We start from the raw sequence: 13617 nt of genomic DNA, 5'->3' as shown, positions 1-13617 counted from the left end.
CAATCCCCGGCCGGCCAGGGAGATACCCACATGGCACAGCAGACCTCTCCTGACTCCCCTGCTGCTCCCCTCAGTAGTGTACTTCAGTCAGTCTGCCTGTTTTGTTCCCCACTCTGTCTCTGGTGAATCCTGTCCTCTCACCCACCACATCACATCTCTGGCCTGTACCCCAGCTCTTGTGTGCATAAATGGATAGATCTTTTTAAAAAAATACATTACAATTTTGTTTTTTAATTTATTTTCATTTGTGAAATTAAACCTCACAAAAATTGAAAAAATCTATCTTTAATCACTTCCTCATAGAACTATCATTTTCGTGTTCTCTTCTAGTCTTCCTCCATATAGATTTAAAACCACTTTTTAAATTGCCAAATCTAAATACCAAATCTAATTCAAACATACGTAAACTTTTATGGAAAATTGATGAATTTGATTATCAAAGTATTATAGCCTAATATACCACAGTGCCATGGTCTTTTTGAATTTAAAGTCTCATAGCAATTTAGCTTAGGACTTTGTGAGAAGGAGGCTGCACCCTAAAGTCTATGCCCATTTCTTTTTAGGGAAAACAAATTTATAAATACATGTGAAGAGTTACCACACATGTAGAATGAGCCCAACTCTCAAGCTTTCATGTGCTACTTTGAATTGGGAGTCCCCTGGATGTTTTATTTTTCTATTAACTATTACAAAAAGTAATAGTGAATCAATATTTAATGGAAATTCTGAACACAAATAATTTAAAAGAAATTTAAATTAGTAAATTTAAAAGTAATTTCTTTTTGATGTTTTATAATTATAATATGTTTACTGATCTGTTTGCTTAGGCCATTCTGAAGAAAAACATTTTCATCTGTGGTTGGCAATTTTTTTTGAGGGGGGGGCGGGGACACTCGCCGGTGGCCTTGGAACGAACTGGTGCTGCAGAGGCTGCAGGCAGCCTCACAGCCCAGCGCACAACCACTGCGCCACCAGGGGAGGCCCTGTGGTTGGCAATTTTTAATGCAGTTTATATTGGATTTACCCTTTTGCTCTTTAGATGTTTTGGAATTGAGTGTGATAAACTCCAGAGTTAGAAGTTTTTATTATCTCCCATGAAGTTACCATTTTTTCCAACTCTCAGGAGGGAAATCTAAACCAAACTGAAGTACATCAAAGTTCAGGAAAATAGACATATTTATAAAGCAAGTATTCTGATTTTGAAATACTTGTAAAAGATATTTTATATTTGTTTATGGGTTCTTTAAATTGTCCTAATAATATTTATATTTCAAAGGTTTTTCACTCCATTCAAGAGACATGCACTGAACTTCTGAAGATAGTTGAGAAGTATCAGCTAAGACTCAATGGTATGAAATCATGGAAATCTATTTGATAATTACCATTTAAAATAAATATTCATTTGCATTTCAATGAAAGATAATATGCAAATAGCAGTTTATTCAACTATTTTGTGAATAGTTTCTTATGACAATTATGAATATTTATAGTGATCTGTTCTCAAAGCCCCCAGTGTCAATCTTAATACACAAATACTCTGACACAGATTAATTTTGCTGAGTTGACTTTTCCTGCCCAGAATTGTAAGTAGATTTGCTCCCATCACTTAAAAACTCTCTTGATGCCCACTTTCCTTGCAGTTACCATCCCAGTCACTGCTCATTTCAATAACAAATTTGACATAATTGTCTGCATGGGCAATCTGTCTCTATTCCTTTCCTTCTACTTCACTTGTACTCACTCCAGTGAAGTTTTCATCCTGATTCCACCACCAAATTGCTTGTCATAGTCACAAAAAGCTAAATCCAATGACCTCCTCTCAGTACTTGTCTTGTTTATCACCTGTTTAAAAAAAATACAGTCGTTTATCCTGTCCCCCTTGATAAACTCGTCACTTGGCTTCCAGGCATCAGTTTCCTGGATTCACTCCTGGTCATTTCTATTTTTTTTTTTAAATAATTTATTTAGTTATATGTATTTTACAGTCTGGTCATTTCTTCTCAGCAGGCTGTCTTTACTGGATTTCCCTCTTTTCTTGATCTTTTCATGTCGGAACTCAATCTTTGTATCTCTTCTCCTGCTTTAGCTACAGTAGCCTAATGAACATGGCCACCCTTCTGATCCTGGTTAACTCTCCGACCTCACCTTTTAAAACTCTCTGCTCTTTAGTCATATGGATCTCCTTCCTAGTTCCCCTGTTTGCATAGTGGACTCCCTAACTTCCTTTAGGTATTTCAGTCAAATGTCTCCTTTTTAGTGAGACCTTCCCTGACCTTACAGACATCTGTGGGTCTGGAATACAGAACTTAGGAACTGAACCCAGGATGAGAGTCAAGGAAACAAATTCTTCGTAAGAAGCAATGATCCTAAAATGCATTTCTGCACATTTGAAAATGCATTCATTTGTAGTTTTGTTTCATTTTGTAGTTTTGTAAATTTTTTTTATTAACAATCACTCTATCCCAAAGTGAGGTTTATAGATTTACTATATCAAAATCATCTGGAGAGCTTATAAAAATAAAAAAAGGGCAGATTCCTCAGACCTATATAATCAGAGTCTCTGGAAATGGAGTCCAGGAATTTGCACCTTTAAAATAAGTTTCTCTTATTCTTCCCCCAAATAATTCTTATGTATAGTTATTGCTGTAAGAATTTTAGTTGTGTTTGTGTTTAAGACAATGATAAAATGAAGCAATTAACTCTACTGAAATTTTTTCTCTAGTTATATCAGAAGAAGAAAATGAGCTTGGGCTCTTTTTGAAGTTTCAAGCTGAACGGGATGCAACACAAGCTGGCAAAATGATGGATGCCACTGGCAAGGCACTCTGTTCTTCAGCCAAGCAAAGGTTTACCATGGTTTTGCACTATCCTCAGATCTATAGTCAATAGGACATTTTGACGATGTACCTAAATTTGCTTATCTATGAAGTTACTATTCCAGTAACGGGTTTAAAGAGAAATATATTACAGTATATAGCTGATTTAATGTCTTTTATTTATGCTTTACAAATAAATACAGGGTCTCTTTTATCCATAGAAATCTTTATATATGGTAGATTTCCTTGGCAGGTTATTTATATATAGATTAACATTTAAAATGTTGTGTAAAGTATATAAATAAAATTATATAATTCCTAAAATAAGAAAAGGGAAAGATACCTTTTTTAATAATTCAAACCTGGATGTATGATCTTTATCTGCTTTATAAAGTTCCTTAGGCATTTTAATAATTTCCTATTTATAGGTTCATCCCAATAAGAGATAACGCTTTATGCTTGTTTTAAACATTTGTTTTGTTTTGCTCATGGGATGACCATCACTCTGATTGTTACTTCTCTGCCATTAGATTGGCTCTATGTACTCCTCTGTCTCGTCTAAAGCAAGAAGTAGCAACATTCAGTCAAAGGGCAGTATCTGATACCTTGATGACAATTAATCGAATGGAGCAGGCACGCACAGAATACAGAGGCGCTCTGCTGTGGATGAAAGATGTATCCCAAGAACTGGACCCAGAGACCTTAAAACAAATGGAAAAGTTCAGAAAAGTATGAAAATACATTCTTTTTCTTGTCTTGATAATAAATCCATTGAACTTATACAGGATCATTTAAAATCATAAAATGTCAGATTATATTATAAATTCTTGATTGTTTGGAGATCTTTGGTTGTACTACTAAAGGTTGTCATACTTCCTTTTTCACCCTGAGTAACATTCCTAAGCCCCCATCAACCTTTTCTATTATTTTTTTTAATCTCCCTCGTAATAGATCTAACCACCCTTTAAATGTTGCTTACCTGAATTTTTGGGATTATAGAGGAAAAATAAGTAATTTAAGTAAAAATTCATGTAAAAAGACTATTAATTAGAAGGAAAAGTAACATCAAATTTTTCATTCTCTGAACTACATAGTGTGTCCACAACTTTTAAAGCAATTATCTACGTATAGGTAATTTTTTTTGCTAAATCAACACCATATTACAAATTCTATCTCCTGAATTTACCATAATAACAAGTCATTCACTCCATTTGATATGTCGAGTACCTATAATAAAAATTATGTTTTAATATTGATCAACCCTTTATTGTATTGACTGTTTAAGTGGTTTGCCTGATTTATTACTCCCAGCAAATCTGAGAAATAGGTTGGCACATGACCTCAGTCAAAGCAACCTGTTATTCTGTCCCCTTTACAATCTTTGACAATTACAACCCGAGGCAGTAGTCACACAACATTGAATAAGATGAATGCTACTGAAGTATACATTTTTAAAATGGTTATGTGTATGTTATGTGACTTTCACCTCAATATTTTTTGAAAAAAAAAATATGATGCAAACCTCATGTCTGGACATAATTAGCCCTGCAGTGTCCTGGTCCCTTGGTACCCTTATCTTGAACTTTTTATGCCCCAGCCTATGATTTGGAAGGATGATTTGAAAGGAATATGCTCTATCCTGTGGTTTCCTGTTCTGCAAACATGAGAAGCTCTTCACTCATCTCCCATGCCTAGGACTTCTGTCTGCTTTTCTCTGAATCTGGAATACTTTCCTCAGGGTCTTAGCATAGCCCATTCATCATCTTTATTTCCCAGTTCACACATCATGCATGAACTCACCAAGGGCTTCCCCAGATATCCTATCAAAAGTAGTTATCCATTTTTGTTCACTTACGTTAATCTTTGCAATTTGAGATTATCTTTTATACTGTATTTATATACTTCCTTTTTCCCTGCACCTCCCTGCTCAGGAATGATGGGAAGAACATTGTTTTATTCACAATATCCCAGTGCCTAGAACAGTGCTTGGCACATAATAGGTATCTTATAAACATTAGTTGGATAAATGAATGTGAATATTTAAAAGTTCAGTACTTACTGAACTTCGAGAATTATGATTCACCTTTTGTATAAGAAATATAATAGGCCTGTATTTAAACTTATAAATTTCCATGATTTAGAATTATTGTTTCACAATACCTTTCTATTTATTCTTCTATTCTTAGCTAAATACTATCCATCACTAGTTATGAGTAATTCTTTGTATTTGGAATCAGTGAGGTTTTTTCTTCTTAACTATACATTTTCCATCTCTCATTTCATATGTTATGAGCATAAAAATACCTGCTAGAATCTCCCACAATTACTAAAAATAACCAAAATCTTTGCCTTTAAACATGAACCAATAATACAAGGAAAGGGAATTAGGCTTCTTTATTACAATTTCATGTATCTGAAAATATGTACCATGAATCTGTATAGTATATTTACATCTGTATTACCAGTAATAATGGTCAACATTTGTGTGGTTGCAGGTACAGATCCAAGTGAGAAATAGCAAAGCTTCTTTTGACAAGTTAAAGATGGATGTTTGTCAGAAAGTGGATTTACTTGGAGCTAGTCGCTGCAATATGTTATCTCATACACTCACTACCTACCAGGTACCCACCTCCATGGTCAGCATGTCCTTGCAGTAAAGATGAGTGGTGAGATTCCTTTTTAAAAGTTGTCTGTCTAAAGAGTGTCAAAAAAAAAAAAACTGTATAATTGATCAGATGCCTTTGGCTTTGCTAAAATTGACTTGAGGTTCAAATAGAATCATAGAATTCTAGACTGAAAAAGACCTTAAGGATTGCCTACTCCCCTAGCTTCACATTATTCTCATTGGTATCTAGAAAAGAGACAGGCACCATCTCAGGTTGAGGGGACTGTTGAGGAGGCAGGTTGCAAAGCCCAGTAGTCCCAGTTCCCCTAGAGTCATTCCACTTTGAAATTCTACATAAAATTTCATTTGAAGCAATGATGCTGTGGTGCAAAGGAATTAAAAGGTTTCTGTTATTTTACAAATGAAGACAGTGAAACCTATGTGAATTCAAGTAAATGGCATTGTAGTGCTTAAAGACCTGTTTTCTAATTCTAGTTCATATACTCTTTTTGTTCTGGCAAGTTATCATGCCACACTGATTGTAACTTCAGAAAAGCCACTTGTGTTTATATTAACCCAAATCACACATAAATAGTATACAGTGAATAAATTAGATATTAATAAGTACCAGTTACTAATTTTAACATGTATTTGTCAATGGCAAAATAGAAGAATAAGCTGTATTTACATAGGAAAGAAAAATAAACTAAAGGGAATGAACATCCACTGCTGCTTTTAGGGAATCCACCTAATTTCAGGTGTTAAAAAATATGCACTTGAAAATAGAAGGACATGACAATTCATGTAGCATAATGCCTGAAACACAGTAACAGTTTGTTCGATTCTCCTTTATTCTCTTTACTCAGTCATCCCTCTCACTTTGAATAAAAACATTGAAACAACAAGGAAAATCTTAGATGACTTGCCTTGAAAACAAATTTTTTTTTGGCACAACTAAATGAAAGACCAAATTTGGTGGTATTCTTTTTCACTAATTAATGAAAGCCTATATATGCTCACCAAAATAAATATTTACCCCTAATACAAACTAGATATATTTGTGCTTTTAACATTTCTCTTTCCGATTCCTTAGAAAGTTTTTCAGTTTACCAGTTTAATTCTGGTAGCTACAGTCACTCTTGGCTCCAGTGTACATTCCAGTGCTGACACAGTCACATATATACATCTAGACAACAGATGCCAGTTCTTACATACAATTACTATTTACAATGCTTTCTGGTTCCCCAAACTTGAAAATTGAATTTAGTTCCTGCTTCTTATTCTGGGATTATTCACCTACTACACTAGTGAGGAAAACAGCACTAAAAAAAATCATGAAGAAGAAGCAGAACTGTGGTGTCAACTTTTCTTTTTCTGCAGAGAATACTCCTTGGATTCTGGGAGAAAACAGCTCAAATAATGTCCCAAATCGATGGGACCAGTATTGGCTTTCATCCTTATGGCTTTATAGCTCTCAAGGTATATTTCTGTGTTCTTTTGTTAGATATGTTTTACTTGATTTGGATAACACTGAAACTATTTTTTGCTAAGCTTAACTTATAGAACATTTTTTTTACACTTCTTCAGCCAAGGATCAGCACTCCTTCAGCCAGTCATTTTTCTGTACTTCCCTGATTCCAAATGCTACATGCAACATGAAACAGATACTTGGGAATATGTTAGGCTGTTCATGATATTAGTGGGGACAAGGTGACAGGGAGAAAGTGAAAAGGAAATTAAAACACATAAAAGATAAGAAAGGTTATGGCAAGGAAAAACTTTAGAGAAAGAAATGATGAAAAGTAATCATCTGTTTTCAAAAGTGGCCATATTAGCACAATAAAATTAGAAGTTAAAATTTTCATTTTTCCTTTACAATTTCATTGAGGCTAATCATGATATAAAAAGTATGCCAGTTTTGGTCATGTACATGTGTGATGTACTGCTTTAGATCAGTTCTTTCTGTAACAGCTACTGTGAAAGGTAATCTTGGGTTATGGTTAGAATACTTTTAACATTTCCATGTATTGCCCTTAACTTTCTTTGCTTATGGCTTATCTAGTAGAGTTGCACCATGATAGTCATTTCTTCAGTTCTTGTAGGCTAGGTTTTCAGTACCTTTGAACTTATCATCAGTAGACCTTGAATTCATTGGTGAGTTCGTTCAAGCTAGATGTGGAATCTTTGATGGGTTCACACATTTCTACTGTATATTTCTGGAGTTGATATGGGTTTTCAAGATATGTTCTTCCAGACCAATAAATACCCTTATATGAGGGTTTTTTGGTTTTGGTTCTTTTGTTGTATGTGTTTTGTTTTGATTTTTACTTTTTCTATATTACTGCTTCTATATTACTTGAGAGCATAATGCATATTTAGGTAAATTTAATGTCTAATTTCTGCTCAGAATTGATGTGAAATTCTTAGCTGTATTGACAGCATTGTAGTTCAGGCTAGTAACACAGTGTATGTCTTCTGAGATATCTCAAATTGTAAACCTAGGGGCTATGCCTCTTTAGTGTGTGTACTTGCCACAGGCAGCCAAGGTAAACAAAGACATGAGTTCAGTTTAAATTACGTCAGCATACATTTCCCGTATCTCTCATTCCCTACCTCAGAACTACTCTTATTTAATATTGTTGTTTAGAATTTTAATTCTCATTTTGTTTGTACAAAGAAACAGATTCTTTCCATCTACTTAATGTTAAATTTCTTATCCTTAGCAACAAGAAGACTCTCCAAGCAAGCTTACTGAAAACAACAAGGAAGAAAACGGTTTTCTTACTGAAAACCTCAATAAGTAAGCAGACAAAAGTCATGAAAGACTTGAATGCCACTGTATGATACGCGTGAAGAGTTGTTTCCTCTCTGGTTGACATTTGTTTTGAAGTCTTATTCCCTCATTTTTATCATATCAGGCAAATGAGATGACAGTAGTACAGACCATTTGGGGGTGATAATTTCAAATTATAGTTTGGGAGACTCAGCCCTGTACCTCTAACAAGTGACCACCAGTGGAAGCAGCTAGAAGAAAGTGACAAGTGCCCACAGCAGTGAGTCAGAAGCTATTAGGCATCTACCTCTGAACAACACAAGTGAGACTGTGGCTGGTTATCTGAAAGGGGCTTTTGAAAGGCACATCCTACTTGCTGCCCATTTCCTTTGTATAACCTCTTACCCTTATTTTCCTTTGAGAGCGGCCACTTAATTCTCATTTTAACCAGTTTATCCTGGATATATTGATACAAATTGTACTTGGTATAATAATAAACCTGGAAATATGGCCCAAATAGTGATAAACTATATACTATTAACTGGAAGGTAATCCGAAATACAAGCATTTCCCTATTTTCTCCATGGAACAATTCAGACCAATTTTTTTTTTTTTGCTAACTTGAATATGTAAATATTTTAGATTATATTTCACATGTATAGGTATAAATTAAACTTACTAACTTAATTATACATTGACATTTTAAATCATGTTACATTAAATATTTTCCATTACATTTCTTGAAAGTTAGATTGACAAACTTCTCATATATCTGCAATGTTATTAGAGCTACTTTTTGAGTTAACTAACAAATTCCAGAGCATTCATTTTCTTTTCCATCCAGATCACTTAAAAAACTATCTATGTATATTGTCATTGAAGATTTCATCCCAAGTCGCAAATACATATTTGCTCCAGGGGTTTATTTTTGTGGTATTTGCAAATATTGCATTGCTTTATAAGTATCTGTAAAGACTTACTAAAAACAAACTCCAATATTAGAATTATAAGGTATCTGTCTCATTTTTGATGATTGCATCAGGTGGATGATAGAAATATTTGTCTTTTGCAAACATACCTTGTTTTTCAAATAGAGTAGTACCCTTTTTTCCTGGTATTCTTCATTCCTTCTATTAAGCCCACAAATATTTTTGAGAAAAATCCTGCAATGCATGAAAACTACACTTCATACTTGATGGATCTGGAAACAGATGTCGTGTCTGATAAAATACTTAGCATAGTGCCCATAGTGCTGAACAAAGTGCCTGGTACTTCATCAGTATGAGTAAATGTTCATTGAGAGAATAAGGAGCAAAAGGATATTTCAAATTCTGTGTAGAACTGTAGAAGATTTACCTCTACAGTTCTACACAGAATTTGAAATATTGTTGAAATGTTGTCTCTTTGTTATGAAAAAAAATTGAAACCATACTAAACATTGTAGAATGAGTCCAAATATATTTTAACCAAAATCTCTGTATTTTTGGTTTTTACTTTAGGTTAGTTTTATCAGGTGATGAAATAAGCTTGGGAAGTGAACCAGGTAAGAAGATAAAATTATTACTTTGAAACAATCACATTTTTAAATGTCAGGCAGTTTATCACAGGCTTTTTTTTTTTTTTTTGTGGGACCCTCGCCAGCGGCCGGGGAACAAACCGGTGCTGCAGAGGCTGCAGGCAGCCTCGCAGCCCAGCGCTCAACCACTGCGCCACCAGGGGAGGCCCTATCACAGGCTTTTAAAACTGATGTGTTAATATACATTCAATTTAAAAAAACATGGTTAGTCACTTTTTAAGTTTCTTCTACATAGGCATTTAAGTTTCGATTTTTTCTATCTTTAGTGAGTTATAATTGATATATAATACTGTGCAAATTTAAGGTATACAATGTTATGATTTGATAATTGCATATATTGTAAAAAAGCTATCACATACAATAAGGTTTGCTAATTCATCACCTCTCATAGTTATCATATTTATTTTGGGGGTAAGAATATTAAAGATACTCTGTATCTCGGGCCTCCCCGGCGGCGCAGCGGTTGAGCGCTGGGTTGCGAAGCTGCCCACAGCCTCTGCAGTGCCGATTCGATCCCCGGCCACCGGAGGAGGGTCCCACATGGCATGCAGACCTCTCCTGCCGCCCGCTGCTCCCCTCAGCAGTGTACTTCGGTCCTTCTGCCTGCTCTGCTTCCCGCTCTGGCTCTGGTGAATTCTCTCACCCTCCCTCGATTCTGACTGTACCCAGTGCATGTATAAACAAACAAACAAAATAAAATAAAATAAAATAAAATAAAAAGATACTCTGTATCTCTACTAATACTCTATTAGCTAGTGTCAAGCATATAATACATTATCATTAACTATACTTACCATTCAAGAGAGTAGATTTCCATTATAACTTCCAGTTATAAGATGGATGTGTTTTACAGATCTTCTCTCTTCATTTCCCCTACGCACACAGCTCCCTTGCCCCCAGACCCTGGCAACTAATGAAAGCCTATATATGCTCACCATTTCTATGACTTCAGTTTTTTGAGATTTCACATATAAGTGAGATCTTACAAAATTTGTCTTTCTCTAGATTATTTCATTCAGCATAATGCCCTCCTAAGTTCACCCATCCACATTAGCTCAAGTGGTAGGATTTCCTTTTTTATGACTGAATGCTTTGTTTTCTAGAAATATTTTCTATATATTCTACATTTCTGTAGATGATATATCACATTTTCTCCATTCATCTGTAATAGACACTTGTATTGTTTTCATATCTCGCATATTGTAAATAATAATGCAATGAATGCATACAAATACATTTAAAAAAATTTATTATGCATACAAGAACTGGGGTGCAAGCCAGAGGTGCAGGAAGTGAGAGGATTCACCAGAGGCAGTAGGGAGCAGAACAGGCAGATCTACTGAAATACACTGCTGAGAGGAGCAGCGGGCGAGTAGAAGAGGTCTGCTGCACCATGTGGGTTGCTCCCTGGCCAGCCGGGGATTGAACTTGTGCTGCACTGGCTGACAATAGCTTGATAGTGCTGTCTTTAACTCCTGTGCCACCATGCAAATATCTTTTAAAGATAGTGATTTCATTTCCTTTGGCTATTTACCCAGAAGTGGGATGCTGGATCATATGCTAATTCTATTTTTTCCCCCCAGGGTAACTTTATTTTTTAAATTTTTTTATATTTCTTACATCATTTTTCATTTTTGCACAATATATGCATTTTCATCTTGGTTATAGTCCCCATACAATTCCCACCACCTTTGTTTTGATCCTATTCCCATCTCTGCCCCCATAGTGTGTCCCTGGTTTATAAAGGCTTGTTGATTTTGATTTTTACTTTAGTATAATTAGTCTTTTTCCTGGTCCCTTATTTAGGTTTAGACCATCCGGGATTTTTCTTTTTCTTTCTGGCATATTTCACTGAGCATGATCCCTTCTAGTTCCATCTATGTTGCTGCAAATTGAATCAGTTATCAATTGCTGAGTAATATTCCATTGTGTATATGTACCACATCTTCTTGATCCAGTCATCTATTTTTGGGCATTTGGGCTGTTTCCAAAGCTTACCTATTGTAAATAGTGCGGCAATAAACATAGGGGTGCAGGTACCCTTCTGAATTAATGTTTCTGTGTCCTTTGGGAGCTTCCATATGATCCAGCAATTCCACTACTAATTCTATTTTTAAATTTTTGAGATACTCCATAATATTTTCCATACTGGCAGAACCAATTTATATTCCCACCAGCAGTATACAAAATTTCTCTTTCCTCCACATCCTTATTGACACTTGTTATTTCTTGTCTTTTTGATATTAGCCATTCATTTTAATCACGAGATGATATCACTGTAGTTTTGATTTGCATTTCCATGATGATTCATGATGTTGAACACCTTACCATAAGCCTGTTGGTCATCTGTATGTCTCCTTTGAAAAATATCTATGCAGGTTTTTTGCCCATTTTAAAATCAGATTGTTTTTATACTATTGAGTGTTGAGTTCCTTCTATTTTGGGGGTATGAACCCTTTATCTGATATATAGCTTACAAATATTTTATTCATTCTGTCAGTTGCCCTTTCATTTTTGTTACTTGTTTGTTTTTCCGGTGCAGATTTTTAGTTTCATATAGTCCCACTTATTTTTCCTTGTTGATTGTACTTTTGAAGTCATATCAAAAGAAATCATTGCCCAGACCAGTGTCAAGAAGTCTTTTCCCTATTTCTTTTTTCTTGGAGCTTGTGGTTTCAGAAATTACATTTATTTAATTCGTTTCAAGTTAATTTTTATGGGTGGTGCTAGATAGGGGTCCTGTGTCATTTTTTTTTTGCATGTGAATATCCACTAAGTCTAGCATTTCTTTTCTCTGTTGGTTACCATTTGTTGGAATATTTTTCTATCCCTTTACTTTTAGCATATGCCGATCCTTAAAACTAAAATGAGTCTCTTGTAGACAACATTATCATTGGATCTTGTTTTTTTTTTTAATCCATTCAGCCATTCTATTTTGATTTTATTGAAAATAATTTTTTAAAATATTTATTTATGCATACAAGAACTAGGGTACAGGCCGGAGGTGTGAGAGGATTCACCATAGACACAGCGATGAACAGAACAGGTGGATTTACTGAAATACACTGCTGAAGAAAGCAGCAAGCGAGATAGGAGAGGTCTGCTGCACCATATTTTTTTTTAAAATAATAAATTTTATTTTTATATTCCCCATACAATTGCAGCCCCCCCATTCTGACCCCAATCCCTCCCCTCCCGCCCTTCACCCCCCAAAAAGTGTCTCTGGTTCATAGTTTTTTGTTGATTTTGATTTTCACTTTCTTATAGTTATTCATTTTCCTGGTCCCTTATTTAAGTTTTCTAGATTCCTGCTATGAGTGAGACCATCCGGTATTTTTCTTTTTCTTTTTGGCTTATTTCGCTGAGCATGATCCCTTCCAGCGCCATCCATGTTGCTGCAAATTGCATGTGTTTATCTTTTTTGAATGCTGAGTAATATTCCATGGTATATATGGACCACATCTTCTTGATCCAGTCATCTATTTTTGGGCATTTGGGCTGTTTCCAAAGCTTAGCTATTGTAAATAGTGCTGCTATAAACATAGGGGTGCAGGTGTTCTTTGGAATGGATGTTTCTGTGTCCTTTGGGTAAAGACCTAGGAGTGGAATTGCTGGATCATATGGAAGCTCTATGTTTAGTAGGTCCAGAAATCTCCACACAGCTCTCCATAGTGGTTGGACCAGTTTGCACTCCCACCAGCAGTGCAGAAGAGTTCCTTTTTCTCCACACCCTCGCCAGCATTTGTTGTTGCTAGTTTTTTTAATACGTGCCATTCTCACTGGTGTAAGATGGTATCTCATGGTAGTTTTGATTTGCATTTCCCTGATTACAAGTGATGTTGAACAT

The 13617-nt window shown here is 35.2% G+C and overlaps 1 protein-coding gene across 1 annotated transcript in view; it reads left to right on the top strand.

Annotated features, from left to right (window-relative positions):
* The window catches only part of ICA1L (islet cell autoantigen 1 like), a gene marked incomplete at both ends in the record, with an annotated part of 34434 nt that overhangs the window by 1663 nt on the left and 19154 nt on the right, over positions 1 to 13617 (top strand). Inside the window, 7 exons of the mRNA XM_084231803.1 lie at positions 1277 to 1349; positions 2723 to 2846; positions 3347 to 3545; positions 5312 to 5437; positions 6802 to 6900; positions 8145 to 8221; positions 9694 to 9737. Coding sequence (XP_084087929.1) covers positions 1277 to 1349; positions 2723 to 2846; positions 3347 to 3545; positions 5312 to 5437; positions 6802 to 6900; positions 8145 to 8221; positions 9694 to 9737 — 742 coding nt within the window. The remainder of the gene's footprint in view (positions 1 to 1276; positions 1350 to 2722; positions 2847 to 3346; positions 3546 to 5311; positions 5438 to 6801; positions 6901 to 8144; positions 8222 to 9693; positions 9738 to 13617) is intronic.

Source organism: Talpa europaea (assembly GCF_964194135.1).
Source record: "Talpa europaea genome assembly, chromosome: 1".
Taxonomy (NCBI): domain Eukaryota; kingdom Metazoa; phylum Chordata; class Mammalia; order Eulipotyphla; family Talpidae; genus Talpa; species Talpa europaea.
Note: the sequence above shows the minus strand (reverse complement) of the source record. Positions and strands in the feature narration are given on the sequence as shown.